The sequence below is a fragment of the Typopeltis vanoorti genome, chromosome 19 (assembly GCF_054136105.1).
Source record: "Typopeltis vanoorti isolate ZY-2024b chromosome 19, IOZ_Tvanoo_1.0, whole genome shotgun sequence".
Taxonomy (NCBI): Eukaryota; Metazoa; Arthropoda; class Arachnida; order Uropygi; family Thelyphonidae; genus Typopeltis; species Typopeltis vanoorti.
This window is the reverse complement of record NC_143567.1, coordinates 69,736,125-69,762,825: the sequence shown is the minus strand read 5'-3', so window position 1 is coordinate 69,762,825 and position 26,701 is coordinate 69,736,125. Positions and strand designations below refer to the sequence as shown.

The 26,701-nt window shown below is 35.6% G+C and overlaps 1 protein-coding gene across 1 annotated transcript in view; it reads right to left on the bottom strand.

The window, feature by feature from the left end:
• Nucleotides 1-8,693: 8,693 nt before the first annotated feature.
• The window catches only part of PolQ (DNA polymerase theta), a 379,759-nt gene continuing 361,751 nt past the window's right edge, over nucleotides 8,694-26,701 (bottom strand). The window contains exons 21-23 of the mRNA XM_090409009.1: nucleotides 23,305-23,526; nucleotides 11,489-11,732; nucleotides 8,694-8,893 (exon numbers count right to left, since the gene is read on the bottom strand). Of these exons, the coding sequence (XP_090265135.1) occupies nucleotides 8,694-8,893; nucleotides 11,489-11,732; nucleotides 23,305-23,526 (666 nt within the window). The remainder of the gene's footprint in view (nucleotides 8,894-11,488; nucleotides 11,733-23,304; nucleotides 23,527-26,701) is intronic.

The following is a 26,701-nucleotide window of genomic DNA, read 5'->3' as shown; positions in this document are numbered from 1 at the left end:
TAAAACTAGCAACATGGAATGAAAGAGCGATTAATGGAAAAGAGGAAGAATTGGGGGGGGGGGGGGGTGGGGGGGGGGGGGGGTGGGGGGGGGGGGGGGTGGGGGGGGGGGGGGGTGGGGGGGGGGGGGGGTGGGGGGGGGGGGGGGTGGGGGGGGGGGGGGGTGGGGGGGGGGGGGGGTGGGGGGGGGGGGGGGTGGGGGGGGGGGGGGGTGGGGGGGGGGGGGGGTGGGGGGGGGGGGGGGTGGGGGGGGGGGGGGGTGGGGGGGGGGGGGGGTGGGGGGGGGGGGGGGTGGGGGGGGGGGGGGGTGGGGGGGGGGGGGGGTGGGGGGGGGGGGGGGTGGGGGGGGGGGGGGGTGGGGGGGGGGGGGGGTGGGGGGGGGGGGGGGTGGGGGGGGGGGGGGGTGGGGGGGGGGGGGGGTGGGGGGGGGGGGGGGTGGGGGGGGGGGGGGGTGGGGGGGGGGGGGGGTGGGGGGGGGGGGGGGTGGGGGGGGGGGGGGGTGGGGGGGGGGGGGGGTGGGGGGGGGGGGGGGTGGGGGGGGGGGGGGGTGGGCATGAAAAGTTGAATGCAAGAACATTATCTTCAAATAATACATTTATAATAATGACTTCTAAATATCCTAGCATTTAACAAATCATGTATGGCTTCCCTCAAGAAATACTGGAGTACAATATCAAGCAAATGTTCTGACTTCACTTTATGATCTCTTTCCACCAGGCAGGTTACATGAACAGCACTTAACACGTTTATTTGGGGCAATTGTAGTACTCTTGCCATCACCCTAATATCTGATGGAGCAAACAAAATACTATGTCCCACAGAAATTTCGTGCTTATATTTTGGCAGACACGCTACGTACCATAATGATTCTTTAATTGAAATTAAATCTGTGTAGGGGGAGGGAATCGTGTTTGTTTTAGGATATATCAGAAAAAATAACAAAGGAGAATGGTATATTTGATTTGTATATTTGAATAATGCAAAGGTGTAAATGTGTGAACCATCATTAATAAGCCATGTAGGAATGGGAAATGTAAAGACATACTTCTGGCTAGCTGGGTATTACCCTGGTGTTCAAATCCTAAGGAGGAAACGACATTTTTACTATGTGAAAAAATTTCCATGACCACAGCCAAATGGGACATAAATTTGTTGCAAGATACTAATAAATTATATTACACAAAAAATGCAAAATTTACAAATTAAACTGCAATACATTTTTGGCAAAAGTTACAAATTTCCTAAGGATGTAGTTAAGGAATTATTGTACAGTGGTTACAAAAAACTATGCAGAGAGATATTTCAGTATGGAATATGTCCACCCCCAAACTGTGATGCAGCTCTCACAATGTTATATCATGCTTGGCACCAAGCTATTCAGGAGTTCTTGAGGCAAATTTGTCTACTCCTCTTTCGGAGCAAGGATGAGACCTTGTTTGTTTTCTGGAGCAGAATTTTGAGCAGCAATGAGTCTCCCTATTGTGTCCCAAAGTTGTTCTATGGGATTGAGATCTGTGGAGCATGGAGGCCACTCAATTCGATTAATATCCTCAGTCTCCAAAAGTATCTCCACTGTTAGTGTACGATGTAGTGTGATATTGTCATCCATAAAAATGCATTCTTTGCCTACAGCACCACGGAACAATCGAACATGATGTTGAAGAACTTCATTGCAATATCGTGCACCAGTCATAGTTCCTTTTTCCAGCACTTGTAGCTCAGTGCATCCATTAAACATAACGTCTCCTCACACCAAACCCCAGCACAGACATATCTATAAATTTCAGGAACATTCTCATGACACTACCACTTTCATGTTAGATCAAGCGTCATCTAGAATTGGAGGAAAGACTAAAACGATTCTCATCTGTAAAAGTACAATAGTCCACTGGTGTCTTGTCCAATTTTTATGGATACAACACAGACTACAAGCCTTCAGGCATATATGCCTACTTGTTGCAGATGTCTTGCCATTGTTGAGATATCCACATAGCTGTGCTTGAATTGAGCCATCTTGCAAGATGACGTGCCATGGTGTGTCAATTATATTTTGCTCTTAAAATCAAAATCTGTCTTCATGCTTTGTGGTAGAGTGAAAGCCATCTCTTAGCAAACATCTGGAACATATTCCATTGGTTTGAAACACTGCCTAGATGCAATGCTATGTGAGATTCCAAACTCTCTAGTAATATTAGTAATTCTAAGGCCTTCTTCAAGCTTTCCAATAATTCTTCTCCACGTAAAATCATCTAGATCAGGAGTCAGCAATGCAGCACCCGTGTTGGCGCTGGGTTCATGGCGCCTGCAGCGAATCTTTAGTGCACCCTCAGAGAAATTATTATAAACTGCTTTATTTGTGCCTATTAAGATGAAAAACAACTGATCATAAGTAGTTTGAGTTGTTGACATCATCTAGTTATTCAATGCGACTGCTCTCACTACCCTTCACACCACTTCTTAACGTTGTTAGAACACCTTTTGTTTTTTAGTAAGTGTGTTTCTTGAATCACTCCCATGATCAGTGCCAAATATAAAATACTTTCTTCACGAAGATATTTTTAACCTTTTATAATGGATAAACATGAAAGGAAAAGAACGTACTATTTTAATGATGATTGGGAAGAAGAGTATTGCTTTATCAATCTTAATAGCAAATGTATTTGTTTATTATGCAATAACAGTGTGGCTATTTCTAAAAAAAAGTAAAACAGAAAGACATTTCAAAACCATTCATGCCAATTTTAATTTTGACTATCCAGTAAATCCAAAATAAGTAAGGAAAAAAAAAACATTTTATCTATGAAATCATCCATTACTAAAAAGATTTTCTCTTTGCAATCATCCATTATTAAACAGCAAAGTTTTTTACTAAACCGTTGCAACAGTCAAAAGCAGCAACAGAAGCATCTTTTAAAATTTCGCATTTGCTAGCTAAGAAGAAAACACCATTTACAGATGGAGATTTAATTAAAGAAGCTATGTTAGAAGCTGCAGATTCACTTTCTGAAGATTTCAAAAATAAAACCGAAATAGTTTCGGCTATGCAGATACATTATCAGCAAGATCTGTAACTAGAAGAATTGAATCAATTGCAGTTTATTTAGAAACAGAATTAGCAAATGTTATGGAAAAATGTATTTTCTTTTCGCTATAGCTGGATGAATCGATAGACATAACAGGTACATCACAATTAGCAATTTCAGTGAAAATGGTATTTGATGATTTTTCTACAAAAGAAGAATTTCTTAAAAATTGTTCCATTGAAGGGACACACTAGAGGAGAGGATATATTTTCCATTTTTAAAGATTTTGTACTATACAAAATATTACCAATTCACAAATTAACTTCAATTGCTACTGACGGTGCACAAGCAATGACTGGTAAGGAAAATGGATTTATTGGCTTGTGCAGTCAAGACCCTTTATTTCCTAAATTTATTACATATCATTGTATTATTCATCAGGAAATGTTATAAGCTAAAACTGTCAATTTTAAACATTTTGTTACAATTGACATTATGTCAATTGTAACAAAAATTATTAATTCGATAAAATCAAAAGCAACTCAACACAAGTTATTTAAATTACTTTTGAAAGATGAAAATACTAAAAATGACAACCTACTATTACATACTGAAGTGAGGTGGTTGAGCAGAGGTAAAATACTTGAGCAATTTATTATTCTTTTGACACAAATAAAAGAATTAATTACATCAAGAGGCGACTTTTATGAAGAATTAGAAAATAAAAATTGGTTAACAGATCTTGGATTTCTAACAGATATAATGGCAAAGTTCATCATCATCATCAAATTCCTGACATGTACCCTCAAGGGTTGTACAGGATATGATACTACATGAAAAATTTACATCACTACTAACTTCCTATCTACAATTTTGCTCCAAATCAGTCTGCTACTTGTCAAGACTTCAACATTATCAGATCTTATATTTCTATCGTCTAACGCACTTTGTACTGTATCAATCCACCTATATCTTGGTCTTCCTCTGGGTCGTTTTGGTGCCAACCTGGCAGAGAACACTTGTTTAGCTAATCTTTTTTCGCCCATTCTGTTTAAGTGACCATACCACCTGAGATTAGCTCTGCTAACGCATTCCTGGATGCTGACAATGTCAAGTTCTTTCCTAATATCCTCGTTTTTAATATGATATTGCCATTGATGCAATCTGTTCATGCCTCTAATCTTTCTCAGGACTCTCATATCTGCGGTCTCTAGTCTTTGGACAAGTGTTTTACTTTTGACCCAGTTCTCAGATCCATAAGTTAAAACTGGTTTGAACACTGTCTTGTATACAGATAATTTAGTGTTCCAACTAATTTCGCTCTTATTCCATATGAATTTATTCAAATGACTTCCCACCATACCAGCTTTGCTGATTCTGTTGTCTATTTCTATATTTAATTTACCATCTTCACTAAAAATCTTGCCAAAGTAGCTGAAATGTTTTACTTGTTCCACAGGTTTCCCGTCACAACGCAGTTGACATTTTAAACAATTCTACCTATTTTCATTGTCTTTGTCTTTTTAATGCTGACCTTCATACCATATCTATTACAACAGTTATTCAATTTAGTCAGAGAATCTTGCAAACTTGTAGCGGATTTATTTAGGAGTATAACATCATCCGCATAAAGCAAAGAGCTGACATTAACATCTCCAATTCTGATATCATGTTTAATACCACTTTCCTTCATAATGTGATCCATATAGATAATGAATAACAGAGGGGATAATGTACATCTTGTCTCATACCAGATTTAGCATTAAACCATCTTCCTGTGCTTCCTTCAATTCTAACTGCTGATTTCAACTCAAATAAAGACTAAGTATTGCTTGATATAATGCCCCATTGACACCATATAACTGTAGCGTATTGAATAGCTTCTCTCTTGCACCTTGTCATATGCCTTTTCTAGATCGACAAACCTTAAATACAGATCTTTGTTATATTCCCACGCTTTCTCAACTATTTGTCATAAAGTGAAGATCTGATCCTGACAGCCTCTATTTGGCCTGAATCCAGCTTGTTCTTCACCAAGCTGTTCTTCCACAATTGCAAAGTTTAATGATTTAAATCTACAATTACAAAGGAAAAATCCCATATTGCTGATATGATTAGTGCAGTCGATGTTTTCAAGTGTAAGTTGAAACTACTGAAATCCCATCTGATGAAAAATTTGTTGTCACATTTTCCAAATGTAAAACATATCAATGAAAGTTTGAATAATGAAACATTTAACACTACATCGTATATAAAAATCATAGACAGACTATTAGAAGAGCTTTCTTCCTGCTTTCAAGATTTTGCAACTTTAGAACCTGTTCTTAGATTTTTCCTAAATCCATTTAATGTTACTGAAGATGATAAACCTACTAAAATTTCCAATTACTTTGAGCTAAGTAATACAGTAGACTTGGAAACGGAAATAATTTTACACAACAACAGAATTTTAAAAGCTCATCAAGATGACAAAATGTTCTGGAAGTTAGTAGATAGAAATACTTTTCCAATTCTGAGAAAATGCACACTATAAACTTATTCATATTGTGCAACTACATACAACTGCGAGACCCTGTTTTCAAATATGGCATATTTGAAATCAAAATATCGATCTCAACTTACAGACTCACATTTGGATAATTGTTTAAGAACAGGTACTTCAAACTAGATGCTTGATTATAAAAAATTAGCAGATGATGTACAAGGCTAGGTTTCTCATTAAGTCCTAATGAATTTATATTTTTTGTATTCGTTTATTATTTTATATTCATTCATATATGACAAAAATATGTTGTAAAAGCAAGTTAAATAAAATAATGTTAAAATTTGAAATCTCAGTTTTTCTTAAAAACAACTAATCATAGAATCTCTAAGCCTGAAATGAGAGAATAAATGCCTGTGTCATGAGCCTTCCATAATTTTCAAATTTTATATTTTGCTCTTCATATTAAAAAGGTTGCCGACCTCTGATCTAGATAATGTCTTTGAGATATTACAAGATATCCAAGTTTGCAACTTTATTCTTTCATGAAAAAAGCTTCCTTCAAACACAATTCACTTAGTGCAGTCTTTTGCCTTTGATCCCGTTGAGTGCTATCATGTGACCCTTTTGTGTGCGTTTCAAAAAAATTTAAACATGTGCCTGCTTTCTACTCAAAATCATCAGTTATACAAATTACCAGAAGCTAATTTGCAGTTGTAATCTTCAGAAATGATGTTTGTTAGGTTTTTACACCAGTATATCAAGGATAAGGAGGAGGTGAACTAATATCTTTTGCAAGGATACCAGTTGTGGAAAATTTTAATACTTGGGCAACATTGTAAGGTTTGTCAAACAAGTAGTAGCAATGGAGTGTACTATCATCATAAAGCTATAAATGAGATTTGAGGTCAAAGAAACTTAAAGAACTTAAGCAAGGAGAACCTAAAGAGAGAATTCATATTGGCAAATCATGGATTAACTGGTAGTTCTCATGGTGAGAGAGAAGTAAACTGTTGATTACTTTCTCCATTATTTTTGAGAGCTCATGAGATGATCCCAATTGGTCAATAGCTCGATAGCAGATATCCGTTTTTTTTTTTTGGGGGGGGGGGAGTGGAATGAATATGGACTTGCTTTGGGACAGATTCCAACTAAATATAATAGAATGCAGAGATGATATAGATCAGGTGGTAGTTGTATAATACATCTATTAAAGTATATTTGGGGACATGAAGATATCATCAGGAACAGAAGCATTTTTTTTATCTAGATTGTTCAATCTTTATCTGATGTATGCATGCAGTGGATTTTTTCCTGATATAGCTGGAAGTGATTTTCCTTGATGTAGGAGTTAGAAGAGAAGAGTAAGAGTTTGATGTAGAAGAAGAAGAGTGTTTGTCTTCGGATGTTAGAGTAACACATTCTGGGTGGGAGATAAAGGTGACAGAAGATGCACCCAACAGTCTTTGTAAGTGACCAGATGACAACTAAGAGGTGACTTTTTTGCATTTAACTTTTCCAAAGTCAGAACTAAAATTTATAAATTGCTATTTTGCAATTCTTGTGGGATTCAGTGTAAGCTGAAATGAAGCTGGAGCTTTTGTCTTAAGCCACTTGTGATATATTTTTCTCTCTTGGACTTCCTTGCCAAACTTATTGAAAAATGATGGTTTAGATACTGGGTTTTGAATGGAGTGGGAAATAAAGGTCCTCATTCCAACATGGATAATTTCCATAACTCAATCAGAACAAATATTGTTCTGATTGTGAAAGATCTGGAGAATGAAAACAGTAAGCTGACCATAGGTAGAAGAGAAGAAGTCATTCCACTTGGCATTGGAATGCCCAAGGATGTGAAGCCTGGGAGTGGTTGAGTAAACAGCATTCTACTGGAGATGAAACGTAAAACATTATGTTTTACGTTTCATCTCCAGTAGAAGAAACGTAAAACATTATGGTCTGAGTTACCAAGTGAAGAGGTGATCTCAACAGTGTAAAGGAGAACTAAGTAAAGATCAAAGATATTAGATGAAGAGTATTCAGGTTGGTAGAATGGACAATCTGCATTATATCATTATAGCAAATACTTCAGCTTCATTTCCAATTTCACTAGCAGAAACAGAAATGAAAAAACAGAGCTAATTGGAGTTGCAGACATTAGTCTTCACTGTTTAGATAATTGGACAGCAGGAAATCAAATTTCAAGGATAAGAAGTCAAAGAGATCAGAATTATTTTCAGTAGAGTTGCATTAGGGACAGGAAATAAATAATATATAATGAGGCAAGGAAAGAAAATATTAAGTAAGAGAAGGTCAAAGAGAAGCATCAAGATTTGGCATTCTTTGGCTAGGAATATCAGACTACCGAAATGCACTTGTGCTATCTTTGTGGTGAAACAAATTATATAGAGTGCAATATGGATAGTTAAGGTGCACTGGTGTTGCAATTTAGGATTCAGTCAAAAACAGATTTAGGCTGGATATCTTGTTGGTGGTGAAATGGAAGTGGAAGAGATTTCTTTGGTATGGTTCCGTGTTTAAATTTTATTCTACAGTATTTTTTAAGGGAGGTTTTTTTTTTTTTTTGAACAGTAATGACACTATATTCATTCATTTGGCTTTTTTATCATGGTTGTATTTTAGAAGTTAAACAGTAGGAACATGAAGTGAGAGGAAGCAGAGAGCATCCAGTGTCTGTGTCATAATGCAAAGAGATTGGATGGTCTTTTCAGGCATGTGTAGAATATAATGGAAGTGTGGTGGAAACCCTATTACTGTCTTAAAAAAAAGCTAGCCTTTCTTGAAAAGGCTTAGGAAAAAACTCAATGAGTTTTTTAATGTTTATTTAAGTCTTTGTAAAACAAGGAATACTTTAACAAGCAATAGCAAGCATGTATTTAAAAAAATATGCATTCAGTACATGCACTTATGGGCATGTATCATTGGCTGGTCAGTAGGAAGGTTCTTTGTAAAAAATAACTAAAAATCAAAACACAGTTAGGAATGGTGTATTTGGTTATGGAAATGTCAGTCCATGATATACACCAGAAATAGCAAACAAAGCTGTCCTGATTATTATTATTATTTTTTTTAAGTGAAGCACATTTTGCTTTGATAAAAAGGTGAATATGATAGGATAATTAGAACATTTCTGCAACATTAAAATGAAACAATGATTTGAAAGAGATTTCAATAGACTTCTACCTGTTTTGCTTGTTGACGCTGCTGGTATGATACCAAATTTGGTTCAACTTGTTTTAAATGTGTTGCAATAATGTTGAATATATCTACATCACTGTTCAATATATCTTGCAATTTTTGATCACCAGACAAATGAGCAAGGATTCTCATCTCCAACTGTGAATAGTCTGCTGCTAACAGAACACCACCTAACAAAGAAAAACAAAAATGGAAATTATATTGAACATGAATTTCCTTTTTTCAAATCACAATTCTTTAACATTAAAGAACACAAAAATTTAAATAACAGATGTGGGGACTGAAAGGTAGTTATCATCAGAAAGGTAGTTATCTCATACCAGGTGACGACAATAATATGCCATCTGAAGACCTTCACAAACACCCATGACACAGTGGCATTCGAAACCACAGCATGTTCTTGGAAAGCAGGTACACTACTCATGACGTCAAAACAGATCAGCAACAACAGAAAAAGCTTTGCTTATTCTGTTATCTATGAATATTTCATTTATTGTCTTCACTAAAAATTTCAGCAAAATAGCTAAAACTGGTTCTCTAGGTTCTCCATATTCCCTGCATATTTTTCATATTTTATCTTTTTTATTGCCGATTTTCATATCAAATCTTAATGGCATTTAATTTATTTACACAGTAATGTTTTTGTAATAATGTTAAAGTAATAATGTTTTTGTTGCCGAAATGAAGCTTATTAGCTCTTTATATTTAAGTTATTTACACAGTCTTGAAGACATGAACTGGATTCGTTAAGAAGTATAATGCCACCACATTAAGAGCCAAGTTAAATAGCTCAAATTTTGATGTCAGGTTTAATTACCACTTTTTCTTCAAAATGTGTTTATAAATATGACAATATACAGCGAAGATAACATGCTGACTGAAAGTATAGGCTATACTACTCCAAAATGTTTTGCTTGGCAACAAACTTAAATACAGATCCATGTTATATTCCCATGAGTTCAGCTATTTGTCTTAAAGTAACAATCTGATCATGACAACACAGCTTGCTCTTCCTCAAGTTTCTCTTCCACAATTTTTCTTTGTCCCTTCTCGGTGTGCAAGCATCAATCTTACCTGGAACAATCAGAGAAATTTCTCTATATTTCTCTTTTTAAAGATGAATACTATGATAGCTCTGCTCCGATAATCTGGAATTTGATCTCCTACCAGGAATTCTGAATTATGCAGTGTAGTTATTACAAAACCTTCATGTCTGAATATTTGAGAATTGTTCTAATATCGTTTACTCCAATTGCCTTTCATATTTCAGGTTTTTCATCACTTTTTCTACCTTGAGATGATATGTGCTGCTGATTGAATTCCTCTTGAATGTTTTCTATCACTGTTCAGTCAATGGTTATCTCATTTAACAATCAAAGTAATTCAAAATTTTAATTCAAAGTAATGCTGATCTGGTTGGTCGAGTGGTTAGCATATCTATTCTCCAACCAACAGGTCAAGGGTTTGAATCCCACAGTGGACATGGATGTTTGTGAATGTCTTTAGGTGGAAGATGAATTTCATTGTCTGGTGTGAGACCACCATCCAACTTGTCGGAGGCCTGAGGTGGCTTGAAAAAGTTTTTATGTTTGGTCTCTAGAAGCAGGATTTCTAGATCTGGAAAAAATAAATAAAAATAACCAAACAAAACACACACACACACATATATATATATATATATATATATAAAATCAATTAAAAAATCCTTAGCCCACCCACAGTATGAATGCACTATAGGCTCTCAAATAAAACTTTTATAGATGGGAGTACATAAAAAGTTACTCTAAATATCCAAAGTACCTTTATTTAATTCTGTTTCTGAAGGCTATTTTCAATAGCCTTCAGAAAAGTTTGAGACCTTCATAATATTTATCTCCTATTTTCTTATCCAATGACTTTTATTTAGCTACTTTTTTTTTTTACATACAGGTAAATTTTCTTACATTGCTTAAGGTAAGAACTTACTATATTTCTTCTTCCTTTATGGACGGCCTCTTTAACTTATTGAGTATATTATGAAGCTGAATTTTCTATCTTTTATGAAATTCGTTAGATGGCTCCCTGTCTAACCTAGTGTTATAAACAATATTTTCCTCAGTTTTGCTACAGTGTGTCTAAGGTTTGTTGTTTTTGTCTTCAACCCCCCCCCCCCCAATATTTATATATTTGAAACTAAAGTTCACATTTGAAACTGCTTAAATTATAGCCTCCTTAGTTATTTTTTTTAGAACTTTTGTACATATGTTTCTTCTCAATTTGATACTCATATTTATCTTACTCAAAACTGAATTTGTCTTGTATCCTGATTAGTTCAGGATACAAGACAAAATATCTATTACATATTTATAGCATAATTTATATATAGGACAAGAGGACTGAAATCAGAAATTTTAATTTTTCATGAAAAGGAGTTCAAGAAATCAAATGATTTGGGTTTCTGATTTTATTAAAATTAAAAGAAAGAATAATTTTATGTACTTTAACAAAACATTCTAGGTTTACCAGATTTTTATAGGGATGATCCTATCTTTATACTCTATATTCACTTTATAATCTACGTTGAGGTTAAGAGATTCAAATTTACTGATAAAATTTTCTTTTAATAAATGCCTTTTGAAGAATCACCAAATACTATTTAACAAAAAATTCTGAAAAACAGTACTATTCAAATTTTCACACATAAATTTTATTTTTACAATTATTCGACATTAAAATATTCTTTTAAAGAATATTAAAAAATAAGTCCATATAAAACATTAATATACCTTTAAAAGGAATAAAGGCATTCCTAAGACTAATAAGACATGCATTTTCCTCCAATTTATAAGATGACATATTGCTTTGTAGGCTGGTGGAGCTAAATATGTCAAAATCTTTAGGAATACTCTGAAGATTAGGTTCATGCATTGTGGCTCGACCAGTTGATGTAAACATATCATAACTCCCATGCAAACGATCCATTAGTAAAGAGTAATTAAATGCCTTTCTTCTTAATAATGGAATAATTCCCTAGAAATAAGCAAAGCAGCATTAAATAAAGTATTCTCATAGTATCAATGTATTTTACAAGTCAAATTTGAAACCAAATAAATCATGGCATTCAACAAGGCTGCCCTTTATTACCATTACCCTTTAATATTTAATATATAGTGTTTCCTTGATATTTGCAGGGGATGTATTCCAAGACTCACTGTGAATAGTGAAAATCTGCAAATTATTGATGCTCCCTTCCCTGATTACTACCCTTTCGGGGGAACAAAAAAAGGGAAAAAAACATTTTTTTTAAAGTAAATCTACACTCAACTGTCAGTGTTCTGTGTTCAATTGAATATTGTAATAAAATGCAAACAATTTGCTAAAACAAGACTTTCCTTTAGTAAACCTATGCTGCTCCTTGCAGAGCATAGTTTGTTTGTCTACCCATTTCTGTATGCGAGTTCATATCAACTTCTCTAAAATCTTCACTACCACACCAGAGATACTGATAAGTTGGTAGTAAGGTACTTCAGTTTTTGTATCACTTTTGTACAATGGAATTATTATACCTGTGGAATCATTCCTGAGCTGAGACCCAAGTTACACAAACATGCAAAAAGGCCTAGCCAATTTGACTGAACATTCCTTTAGCAAATGTAGTGATATTCTATCTGCCCATATTGCCAAATTCATACATAGGTTATGCAACAGCTCTTCAACCTCATTTTTATGCAACTCTAACTTTTCATCCAATGTAGCACTGTGCACCATGTTATATACACCTGGTTAACATATATAAAGTGAGCATTCATTAATAGAACAAACTCATTAGCTTCTGACACTAGAGTATCATCTGCATTCAGTAAAGTTATTCTTCCACATTCATTCTTTCTTTTGCTTGCAGCATAACAATAAAATTCTTTTAGATTGCCTTTAGCTTGCATAGCCAATTTCTTTTCATACTCCAATTTAGCTTTCTGCACAATACTTGTTACTTTTCTGGCCTAGGCTTTATATATTTCATAACTCCTCTCACTCTTATCATCATGATATTATTTCCACATCATCTTTCTTCTTGTGGATCTTTTGATTAATAAGATTGCACATCCATTTCACTCCCAACCTATTTATTCTTCAACACTAGGGATACATTCGGATACTGCCTCATTTAAGCACTTTTTCAAAAATTCCCATGCACTGCTGACATTTTTCCCATTCAGTAACTGATACCATGGTACCAAAGAGAGTATTCTCCTAAGTTGATCATAATTTCCAGCTTTGTAGTTCAGCATATAAGCTGTTTTAATGGGGACATCAATATAATTAGATACTTCTTAAGAAAGCACAGCATGATCACTGTCACCAATTAGTGGTAAAATAGCCATATTCTTAACAGAGACTCATTCTGATGCTATGAGCAAATCCAACACTCTTTGACCTCGAGTTCCTTCTTTCACATGCTGCTTGAGAAAGTTGTCTCACAAAAATTCAATAAATTCCTCTTGATTCTTATCACAAGATTTCTCTTCTACCCAACCAATGTTTGGAAAATTAAATTCATCCATAATGAAAACTCATTTAGTATCCATAAGGCCAAATTGGTGATGCATTTTTATTCTTCATTCTTATCATGAGATTTCTCTTCTACCCAACCAATGTTTGGAAAATTAAATTCATCCATAATGAAAACTCATTTAGTATCCATAAGGCCAAATTGGTGATGCATTTCTTCATCCCCTGCAACTGAGCTGCCAGGTCTGTAGCAACACCCTACCATATATTTCATTTTGTTAGCCCCCGCTTCACACCAGATAGTCTCAAACTCACTGCTACCTGGGACATTGCTACCATCATTGTTTTCTTCTAGACCAGGGGCCTCCAAACTACGATCCGCGGGTCAGATGCAGCCCGCGACATGATTTTATCCGGCCCGCCAATTGGACTAATTTTTCAATAAGAATCCACAAAAAAAAACAAAAAAAACATGGGTGTTAATAGATTTCAAATGCATTAATTAAAATTAATTAAAATTAATTTTTTGAATTAATTAAAATTAATTAATTAATTCAAAATATATTTCCGAATAGCAAAAAGTAACCGTAATCCAAGTTACAGTCTTTCTGACTGTAAAAGGTCTGTTAAAATGGACTAACGAAGATTTAAATTTTACAAAATTTTCTTCAAATTTACAAGCAAATTTGAAGAAATTTGCTTGTAAATTTATCTCTATTTTTGGGATAACGTATCTTTGCGAACAAACTTTTTCCTGAATGAAATATATCAAGTCAAAATACAGGGAAAATTTATCTGATGAACATTTGAAATCGCTACTTGTAATTAGTACTTCAAAATTTGAACCTGAGTTTAATAAGATTTTAAAAACACAAACACAGTTACATCATTCACATTAATGGTTTTATTATAATTTGTGATGAAAATATGAGAATTTGCTGATAGTGTTCGTTGTCATTAATATACGATAATTTAATCTCACATACTCTGCAATCAGTTTTTATATGCTTTCAATAAAACTCATATATCTAGTTCTAGAGTTTTTATTTACTACAGCCCGCTGAACAGTGCTGAAGTAACCAATGTGGCCCTCGCGGCGAAAAGTTTGGAGACCACTGTTCTAGTACTTTACTGATGATGACACGCACACATATACAGCTGTGAATATGTAACACACAGCTGTATGCATGTGCTGTCTGTGAATAATTCAAACCACAAAAACAAGGGATCACTGTGTGTGTGTGTGTGCGCACGCGTGCGCGAATATATATCAATGCCAATATCAGATACTGGAGATTGACAGCACATGGAAATATCCCATTGTGAAGTAACAGACATCATAAAACACTGTTATATGAAGATGAATAGGTATATTAGGCCAATAAGGAAGATGAATTGCAAAAATCTATACACAATTTAAACCTTATTGAAACCATATTAAAAACCTTTTAAACCATATTAAAAATATCATATCAAGATAACTATAAAAAACTATAGCCTTTCATGGAAAGGAATCAGATGAATGCAAAGTATGTACTGAAATACATACTTTGTGTGATTACAACCAAGACAGTTTACTTACTCAAGAAAACTGCCTTGGTTAAAATCTCACTTACAAAGAAGAAAATGTTATTAATAATAAAATGTAAAAGTACAGCTGCTCACAGAATAATTAACCAAGATTTTATTAAACAAAAGTATAGAGCTATACCAGAATTAAAGCATACAAGATATTAGCAAGACCAATACTTACCTACAGGAGCAAAGCCTGGACCATCCGAAAACAAGATGAATGGCTTTCATCAGTTGAAATGAAATTAATGAGAAAAACTGTAGGATATACATTACTGGACCAGATGAAACACAAAGATATAATGAATAAACTAAATATGATATTTATAATAGAGTATTCAGCAATACAGACAAAAATGGGTGCAGCATATAAACAGAAAGTACAAGACCAGGATACCTCAACAGGTTCTTCAATGGCTTGGGACCAAAACAGGCCGCTAGGCCTACTACTTGACAGGATAGTGATGATGAATGATAATCAATGTAGGGTATGCACATTAAGTATGGGTCAAAGTGTAAATAACTGTAACAATCCGATGTTACCCAATGTTATTTTGTTGATTCCTAGATAACCAAGTTGCATTATATTTTGTTGCTTTAATATATATTATTCACAATAAATACAGTGCAGGCTCTTTCATTATGGAGATGTTCTATAACATTATTATTAAATGACACATCCATGAAGTCATCCAAGGAATCATGAGAGGGCACTCTACACATCACTGTCTATGCTATTTAATTTGTCATTTATACACTATGCAATCCATCAACCACACTGCATCATCAACTGCTCACTAATACATTACATAAACTATCCAAACACCATGCCATCTACTACCAACTAATAGTATTTTTGTCTGTCTATTTTAGTGAATATTAGTAATGTCAGTAATTATTTTTAGTTATATCTTACTTATTTTAGACAGTAATGCAGAGTGTGTGTGTGAAATTTAATACAGAATATCATTTAGAAAGTGTGTTTTTTCATGGCATTGATGTGTACATGGTAAATGGCAGACAAGGGTTTCTTGTTCACTGAATTTAGCAAGGGAATTTGTATGGTGTAGTGTATGCTATATGTATTAATTGGTAAGAGTGAATGGGTTATGGTATGAAAGCGAGAGTAAAGAGAGAGAGTTTGTCATAAATGTTTCATGTGTGAGTACAAGAATTGTGAATCATGTGAAAAGTGCAAAAATGAAGTGAAGAATGTTAATGATGTAAGGAAAGATAGCAAAAGTGTTCTGGCAAATATGGAAGTAGTGAAGTGCATGGAATGAGGACATGAAAGCAGCGGTTGAAGGTAATGTGAGTGATGAAGAGACAGTAAGGAGTGAAATAGCATGCTTATGTGGTGTCCTTTACAGGACAAAAGAGGAGCTAGAGTGACTGGAGAAATTATTGTTGTGTGGTACAGTAAGCAGGAGCATGAAAGAAAAAAGTGAATTGAGAAAGTATGAAAGTGTGAGAAACTGGAAATAAGGAGAAGGTATTGTATGGAGATTCAGTAATAAGAGGTATATACTTAATGGGAAAGTGAAGAAAGTATATTTTCCAAAGTGCAAAGATAAAGGATGTTAGTGAAGTTGCTAGTTTGCAGAAGGCAGAAGTGAAAGAGATGATTCTTATGGCAGGAACAAACTATCTGAAAGGAGAGAAATATGCAATGAGAGAAGATATGAAAGAATTATAGCAAGAAGCAAAAAGCAAGAGTAAAGAAGTAAAAATTGTGAGTCTACTGCCTTGGTGTGATACGACAGAGTCAAGAAGAAGGGCCATGATTGCTAATAAGTTCATGAGAACATTGCAGGAGGAATGGCATGCATTTTATAGACACATGGAGTGAATTTGATGGATGAAAGATGGTTAATATGGAAACCAAGGCTTGCAGAGTGGTGAAAAATTCTGAGTGGAACGGGAAGGGATTAGGCCTTTTTTGATTTGGATTTTATTGATGATGACTATTATTATTATTTTCTTTTTGAAGCTACTGAGATCTACAGTGTAACAAGAGTGCAAAGATGGAGTTTTGCAACAAGCTACTTGCAATATAGTGAATTTTTTTCTTGATGTGTCTTATCATTGGAGGATGGCTTATATAGTGGTCAAGAATTTTGAGTGGAATTTTTTTTTGGGGGGGGGGAATGAAAACTTTCATTCCAATTAGAATAATTGCTGTTATTTAGTCAAAGCAGGTGTTTGGATCATGAGAACAGAAACAGAAATGAAACCATGGTAAGGAAGAGCAGAAGTCACAGAGGTCATCCTATTTAGAACTACTCTAATGCTGATGAACACAAGCTGAGAATAATTCACAGCAAGAGAAACTTGGACAATATGATCTTTCCTATCAAGAGGAGAAAAGGTCCACAGTATAATTGGAAGGAATGCTGGTTAAGAAAAGATAAAGGATGTTTGTTGGCTGGATGGTGAAAACAGGTACATAGATGGGTTATTGATAACAACAAATATCTCAACATCCTACCAGCTTGAGTAGCAGAATTGAAGAAGGGAAGGGAGGATGAGTTTTGGACACCGAAGTTCCCAAGGAAGATTAACCTCACTGTTTGGGTATTTGGGTTGCAGAAATTAAGCTTTAGAAAAAAAGGACCAAAGATGCTAGACTTATCAGAATTTGGAGAGTGTTAAAGATAACAAATGAAAACTCTGTGTTGTGAACAAATTTTGAACCAGAGGACCAAATAGAAGGGGTTATAAATTTTGTTCACTGACAGTGGATGGGTAAAACCCAAGTCACACCTCCCAGTTGGTGCCCCCCCCCCCCCAGGAAATGAGAATATAATTCCAGTAGGCTAACATGGCTGGTAAAAGCATGTTAGGACAATAACCTGATATGTGGATTTATTGCTGATTATGAAAGGAATAGGAAATACAGAAAAATCATATAATACATCTCCACTCCTTTTCCCAAAAGTCATGAAGCCTTTTTGAAAGCATTCAAGGAAGCTCACAAGATGAAGCAGGAAGAGGCAGACACTCAGAACATCAACTATGGAGAAACCCACTCATCATATCTACTTACAATGTTCACATCCTCTTGTTGAAATCTGGAAAATTCCATGAACTTTGCACCAGAGCAGAGTTTGATGAACTCTGCATCCAATAACACAGGTGGAGAATAGATTTTGAACAGAAAAAAGACACATCAAGTTGCAAAAAATGGACTTTCATCTATACATCACCAGACAAATCTAGTAATGGTGGAATTGGAATCCTGGTCAACAAAAGGATCTATAGTCACATCTCATCTACCTCCAAAAGTCTCTGAGAGAATAATGGCCATAACTTTAAACTTTAATCCAGAGCAACAATAACCTGTACCTATGCACCCACTGAGACCTCTGATGAAAACTCCAAGAACGATTTCTACTTTCTACAATCAACTCCAAGACTTTTCTCTACACTGTCCCAACACACAATCTCCACATCATAGGTGGAGATTTTAATGCACAAATAGGATCAGATGTTTCAGAAATCACAAAAAATATAGGCCTATATGTAGAATAGTACAACAAATGAAAATGGATATCTTCTAGCTGAACTATGCAACACTCATAACCTTGTCAATCTGCAGAGCAAATTTCCACAAAACTGGAAGAAAATGGACCTGGGAACATCCAAATGTAACAAGATCACAAACTGATCATATCATAATCAATGGAAAGTGGGTGAGATCAGCTCAAAATTGCAGAGCTTACAACAGTGTAGAACTAAACTCCAATCACATAATAGTAAGTGCAAATATAAAACTCCACCTCAATGCTTTTACACCTAAAACAAAAATAATAAATAAATATCACTGGAATGACCTAACTCCTCCTACCATACAAACCCAGTATAAAGAAGCACTACAAAACAAACTAACAGACTGAACTCAGGACTATTAAATAATTTAAGGAATTTACAATGTATACTAGAATATTAAAAGAAAATTTAATAAATGCTTCCTATATTTCGGCAATGTCACATTTCCATCTTCATGGGAACATACGAATATGGCATGTGCACACAGGCACTACAAAAAAGAAAAGAGAAATGGTGCTTAAATTGAACACAATTTGGGATTACCTCATTATCCCGGCAGCGTTTTAGGAAGGTCAGATGATTTAGTTGTCTAGATATCTTCAACTTCAGTTTAGGAAGTATATTTATTAAATTACTTAATTTAATTAAATAATTAAAGTATTTATTAAATAATACAAATATAGGAAGTATTTATTAAATTTTCTATTAATTAATATTCCAGTGTGCATTGTAAATTCCTTAAATAATTTAATAGCCATGTGTTGCTAACGTATAAGCCTTTCTACAAGAATTACTATCATTCACGGAGATTTCATCGCACACAAGTCCTCGCCAATACAGCAAACTGAAGTTGAAGATATCTAGACAACTAAATCATCTGACCTTCCTAAAATGCTGCTGGGATAATGAGGTAATCCCAAATTATGTTAAATTTAAGCACTGTTTCTCTTCACAGAAGACTCTCCAGATTTATAACTGAACTAGCTTTGCCTTACTACGAGAACAAATTACCGCTACGTGCATTCTCCTAGTCAACAAAAACAAAGCTTTACGGGCGCTAGAGGAGGAGCTTTCAAATACGCTGAACCACAACCTTTGGACGATTCTCTATTACATCTCGTGCTCTTCGGCAACAAAAGTATTTGATAAGATACATAGTCGGCACATCAAGAAATTTGATAACTTGAAAAAGAACTCTACTTCTGTACTACAGCAACCATTCAGCACTGTAGTCAACCTCTCCTCCATTGTTTTGAAGCCTGAAGCATTCACACTGCTCTTGCACGTGGCCACAATTTCATCTTATCTCCTAAACGAATACCTGCTAAGGAAATAATGATCCAAATAGAACGTGGTATCTGCAATCTTCCAAACCATACCGCCAACAATGTCAGACTGGATGTAGCTGGTGTTCTCACCAAAGCAAGACCACCAAAAACCAACATATCCAAAGATGAATATAAAGCTCTACTAGAAATGAAGAAAAACAAGGAAACAGTAATCACCAAAGCGGATAAGGGACACACCACTGTGGTTCTCAACCAAAAGAACTACACAGATAAGCTTAATGCTTTATTATTAGATCGGGCTACCTACCTCCCTATTGAATATAATCCTACCAGCTCTCAAATTAAAACACTATAGGTTCCTTAAGAAGGTCACTTCTTGGCCTGTGGAAGTTACCAACAAACTGAAACCTTATAACTCTAAATCCCCCCCGATTATATGGGCTTCCAAAAATACATAAAATAAATGTGCCATTATGTCCCATAGTGGATGGCATTGATTTCCCCGCATATAAATTAGCCAAACATTTAGCTAAAGTGCTCACACGCTATACTGGCAACACACCATCACACACAAAAAACTCAGCCCACTTCAAAGCCAGTATAGAAAACCTCTCACTCCACACTGACATAATGGTCAGTTTTGACGTCTCCTCCCTATTCACAAATGTCCCACTCAAGGAAACCTTAGAGCTCATACAAGCCAAATTTCCTCCCGATATCTCAGCCCTATTTCAGTTCACTATGAACTCAGGCTATTTCGTTTGGCAAGGAAAATTCTACAGACAGATAGAGGGGACAGTCATGGGTTCACTGCTTTCCCCACCCTTGGCCAACTTCTTTATGGAGACTTTTGAAGAGAAAGCCTTAAACTCTGCCCCACAAAAACCCACTATTTGGCTTCTTTATGTGGATGACGTGTTTGCTATTTGGCCACATGGCTCAGATATGCTCCACTGCTTAAGACACTTGAACACCCCAACACCTCAGAATCCTGTTCACCCTGGAAAAAGAGGAAAATAATAGCCTTCCTTTCCTAGACACTCTAATCACTCGCCAACCTGATGGATCCTTGGTTTTTCTCTGTTTATAGAAAACCCACCCATATAGGCAGATACATTCACCAGCAATCCCCCCACACACACACACACAACAATATGGGGTTATTAAAAGACTATATAACAGGGCAAAATGAATCTGTTCAGATGACAGTGCCCTAACCACTGAACTAAACCACATCCTTAATACTTTCTTAGCCAATGGCTACAACCCTCAAAAAATCCAAAAAATATTTAAACCAGTAACCACCCCCCCTTCACAATATCACAATAAAGATTACACTAAATCTATCACCATTCCCTACATCTGAGCCACCTCTGAAAAAATAACCAAAATCCTGAAAAAATATGACCTTCTTGTTACAGACCATATAAAAAGTTGGCATCCCTTATCTGCTCTACCAAAGACCAACTGCTTCCCCTAGACCCAGTGGTGAGCTATGGAAATTTTAACAAAGGACTCACATCGCAGAGAAAAAAAAAAAAAAAAAAAAAAAAAAAAAAAAAAAAGCCGTATTTTTTTTTTTTTATTAATACAGATTGTGTACAAATTCCAATCAAAAAGTATGAGAGGACAATCAACCCTAAAGAATATCATTTTTAGACAAATATTTCATGATCTAAACATGAAATATTTGCACACACAAGGGAGAAGGGTAAAGATAGTGCATGCATTTATTTTATTTTCAAACTTGGGCGCATTCGTTATAGAGGAGTTGAAACAATAATTCCAAATAATCTATACGCTGCTGAATAGACTAATTTTTGTTAGGTTAACGTATGAGTTTGTCGCTTAATATGTTTCAAAAGAATTTTTTTTTTTGAAAAAATAAAAAAGGAAACAAGACAAACAAAGGGCTCGCAAATTTGAGAAAAATTTAACAAAGAGCCCACACAAGCCCCTTATAGCTCGCCACTGCCTAGACCTACCTGGGGTATACCAGGTCCCTTGCAGTTGTAAATTGTCAGACTTTGGCCAAACAGCAAATATCAGAATTTCAGAACACAAGGACTACATCTGGTTTCACCAGTATAGCCACTCTGGGCTTGCAGACCATGCTCTAGATACCTGCCACAGAATACATTGAAAGAAAGCCAAAGTAAAACACCAGCAAGTTCGAGTACGAAAGATTATTCATGGAATCAGTCTCAGCTCTAAAAAACATTCCAAACCTCAACAAATTTGGTTGCATGAGATTGCCCCAAATTTGGGAGACTTACATCATGAGAACATCAGTCCAACGGCCAAGACAACACCATTAGGACTTTAGGAACAACAGTAGTTTCTTATCTTTGGCCTGATTTGTTTCTTGTAGTGACTGCATGTATGTGCCATATTTCTATGTTCCCGTGAAGATGGAAATGTGACATTGCCTAAATATAAGAAGTATATATTAAATTTTCTTTTAATTAATATTCCAGTATACGTTGTAAATTCCTTAAATAATTTAATAGTATGTGTTGCCAACGTATAAGCCTTTCTACAAGTTTGAACTCAGATAGCCAAGAAAAGCAATCTGAACAACCAAGAAAATTACAGAGGAATCATACTACTTCCTACCACACTGAAAATCTATAACAAGATGCTTCTAAACTGAATTGAACCATATGTAACACTTCTTCTACTCAAAAATCAAGCAGGTTTCTTGAAAAACAGAAGCACTGTTGAACATATCCACTGACTTAGACGGTTGCTAAAAGAAGCAAGAAATAAAAACCTTCCCTTGATCTTAAACTCCAGAACTTTCTCAAAAGTTTTTGATTCAATCAATAGACAAAGGATTTTCAAATTGTCAGTTATTATCACATACCCTTGAAAATAATCAAAGCAATAGCAGAACTATACCAGATCTATAATGTAAGGGCAATCGAGAGCTTTTCTATTTCCACTGGAGTTCTTCAGAGAGACTCTTCGGCCCAATATCTTTTCATTATTAATCTTAATGATGTATTCATTAGACTCAGCAGGACAAACCCACATAAGCAGTTTTGTGGATGATGTTGTTTTGATTGATTCTAACATTTAGACTGCTCAAAACCACTTAGATAATTTATGTAAAAATGTAGCACTGATAAGGTTGGAAAAGTCCAAAAAAATAAATACAAAATAATAATAATAAAAATAGTAAAAAAAGCTTTTTTTTTCTTTTTTTTTTTTTGAAAGAGGCTATGAGAAGGTAGCAATGGATTGGCTGGAGAAGCTATTCATTACACATTACTAGCTCCTGTAGATTGCAATATTCTTGATTAAACATAATACAAGATCCTTATAAATAAATGTATATATCTAAAAAATAATCTGGAGTACTCAGGTCCTTAATTAAGGCTCACAACCCTGCCAAGTATTCTAGGCTATTGGAACTGCAATTTTAGGACAAGGTGATTAGCATTATGCCTAAATAATATATATATATATGTAAGTTCAAATGGCTGGTGTGCCTGATTGTGGTTTCTGGGAGGGGAACTCTGCCATTTCTGGAAGAGACCAGCTAACTTACCTTTGATTACTGATAAATGTTCTTCTCATCCTAGATGGGATTTGAACACAGGTCTTTTCAACAGAAGAGTGTTTGTACATGAATGCATAATTACTTTAAAAAAAAAAGTAAGTTTGGATTCAAATATTACCCTTTTAAGAGCTGAAGATACTCGTCTCCAATCTACTATGATCCCTGGAAGTGGATGTAAAGTTTTAAGCTTTACAAGAGATTCTTTAGATGTGCTGAATTCTTTATGCAATTTTTGACTTCTTGTTTGCATTCGATTTAAAACAAAGGATTTTGAAGTTGGCAGCATGCCACTGTTGTTAGTTATTGCTCCTGGTGGTAGACGAAGTTCTTTATATAAAATCTACAAAGAAAGGTATGACAATTTAATATTGTAACTCCTAAGAAACGACAGATTTAGTTTTTCCACACTGTAAAAACTAAATTAAGTTTCAAAAATAAAAGCCTAAGGGTAAATAAGGAGCAGTTTGATTAAAACATTCATAAAAGATAAATTTAAATAAACACATTTTCTAGTAATGTTTATTTAGAATTGATAATATTATAGACACTTATTATTATTACTTAACACCTCCAGGGAGTCCAAAGACTCATCGAGGGAGGGCACCTCCTCTCCACCACGCTACCAACCGCAAATATCTTCATCATCTACACCAGGCGTGGCCAACTTCATTCTATATAAGGGCCAATATATGATGAGTGGTAGCGTCACGGGCCGCACACTTTTAGACAGAACTTAAATAAAAATAAACTTTGCATTTTTTCAAGGCAATAGTTATATGTATTGAATAACTGTATTTATTAAATCATTTTATTACTGGGAGAACAATATAAAATACTTGAAAATAATATCTCTGAAACTGATCACTGTAACCAGAGCAGAGCTCAAGGATGCGTTACTCTTTCAATGATAGCGCATAGAAATCTACCACTCCCACTAGTACAACTTGCACAGAGAAGCAGTAGAATTTATAAATTGAGTAATCTTTTTAAAGCAATTTTGATTCTGTGTTGAGAATATAAATTGTTTCCATCATCAGAAATAATGAATATAACTAGTATATCAATCAGAAAATCTGAGGTCGAAACTAATAGCTAAATTGATAATACATTAATGTAGTTTTTATCCTGCTGCGGGCTGCACAAAATCACGTTAGAGGCCGCATGCGGCCTGCGGACCTGCTGTTGGCCACCTATGATCTACACCATTAGTATTTTTCACAGACAATCACAAACATCCATGCCCACGGCAGGATTCGAACCAGCAGCCTTTTGACTGTAGAGCGAATACGCTAACCACTCAGCCAACTAGGATGGCTCTATTTTTAACTCTTTAAAATTAATCAAGTTTAGTTATTTTACTGTGGTACATGTTTATTTACATATATTTATGGAAAACCCACAGATCCCTTTATGTACCACCATATACAACATAGGATTGTTAGAATTAGCATCACTGATGATCTTGAATATACTAGTGCTATTTTGTGGCAACATGAGCCAAATTTAAAAAAAAAAATTAATCAGGAAAATCATTGATATTTTTCAAATATCTGCAAATAAAACTTCTAATTTAAAGTAAATTTTTAGAAATAAGTTTTGCCGAATGCAATAAAGGAACAAAACAGTAATTAAACCCATAGTTCACTCTATACAATACTAGAATTATTTCATTTAATGATTAAATTAAGAGAATGTAGGTGAGATCCTACACTGAAAATAGGCACACAAAATTTATCTAATATGTTAATACATTCTTACTCTTTAAAATTTTGGGAAAAAAAATAACAATGGATAATAATAAGCATTATTATTGTTAGATAACGATGATAATGCTTCATATGACTTCTGAGTAAATGGTTCAATCAACAGGTAATGATTATTCAGATATTATTATTATTATTATTATTATTATTATTACGGGCAACTCCAGGGAGTCATTAGACTCATCGAGGGAGGCACCAAATCATATTCATCACAGCTATTCTACATTCATACAGTATCTATCATACCTCACCTTAAACTCATTCACTGTCACAGCATCCACCACAGACTCTGGGAGTGCATTCCACTCATTCACCACTCTACAAGTAAAAAAACCTAGCTCTAACACCTTCACTAACCACACTTTTGCCCAGTTTCCATGGATGTCCCCTAGTACTCCCACAACCAGCCCTGTTCTCAAAAATATCTTCTGAATTAATTTTATAGAAACCCTTCAGTAATTTGAATGTCTCAATCATATCTCCCCTCCTCCACCTATCAACCAATTTTTGTAACACACAAATCCTCAACCTGTTCTCATAAGGTTCATTCCCCAGACCTGCTATCATCTTGGTCACTCGCCTCTGGATCCTCTCCACCTCCTCCCCATCAAGAAGGAACCTAGGTGACCAAATCTGGGCACAGTAGTCGAGATGAGGTCTTATCAAGGCTCGATATAGAGGAACAATAACCTGCTTGTCTCTGCTTGTCAACGTATTCTTCAGCAACCAAGTGATTTGATGAGCTGATTTGGCCACTTTTGCAACGTGCTCCCTAAACTTCAACTCCTTATCCACCAACACTCCTAAATCTCATGCCTCATCAATTTCCTGGAGTACAGTTCCACCAATGTAGTAATCTGCTGCTAATCTTTTCACCCCAAAATGTATAACCTTACATTTTGCCACATTAAATTGACATCCATTCACCTTAGCCCAGACTCCAATCTATCCAAATCATCTTGCAAAATTTTGATGTCATCTGCATTCACTATTGCCCTACCCAACTTTGCATCATCTGCAAACAAACGAACTGTTCCAATATCATTAATGAACAAATTAAACAGCAGTGGTCCAAGAACAGATCCTTGTAGCACACCACTAGTCACAGGCTGTCTTGTGGATTCTACTCCTGAATAAACCACTCTCTGATATCTCTCTGTCAAACATCCTCCTATCCATCTCACCAACCCTATATCCATCCCCATATGCTGCAATTTACTGATTAGAATTCCATGTGGTATCCTGTCAAAGGCCTTAGCAAGGTCCAGTAGAATCACTGTAAACCCATTACCCTTATCCAGTATAGCCATCATTGTGTTATAATAAGTGAGCAAGTTACTGAGGCATGACCTACCCTTCACAAAACCATGCTGTCCCCGATACAGTATCCCATTTTCTTCTATCCAATCTTGTATTTTCCTCTTGACTATTTTCTCCAAGACCTTGATAATGATTCCTGTTATGCTGATTGGCCGGTAATTTTCAACAGCAGCCTTGGAACCACCTTTATGCAGCGGAACTATTTTCCCCTCTTTCCACCCCCTTGGGACCGACCCCGACCCGAGGCTCAAATTAAACAAAATGGTCAAGGGCACTGACAATTCTTTAGCCGCTTCACGTATGACATGAGCTGGTATACCATCCAATCCCACAGATGTATTGACATTGAGTTTCTGTAATAGACTAGTTACCTCTACTTCATTCATCACAATTCCAGTATAAGCTGTTGGTTCTTCCATTCCTGCAATGTCA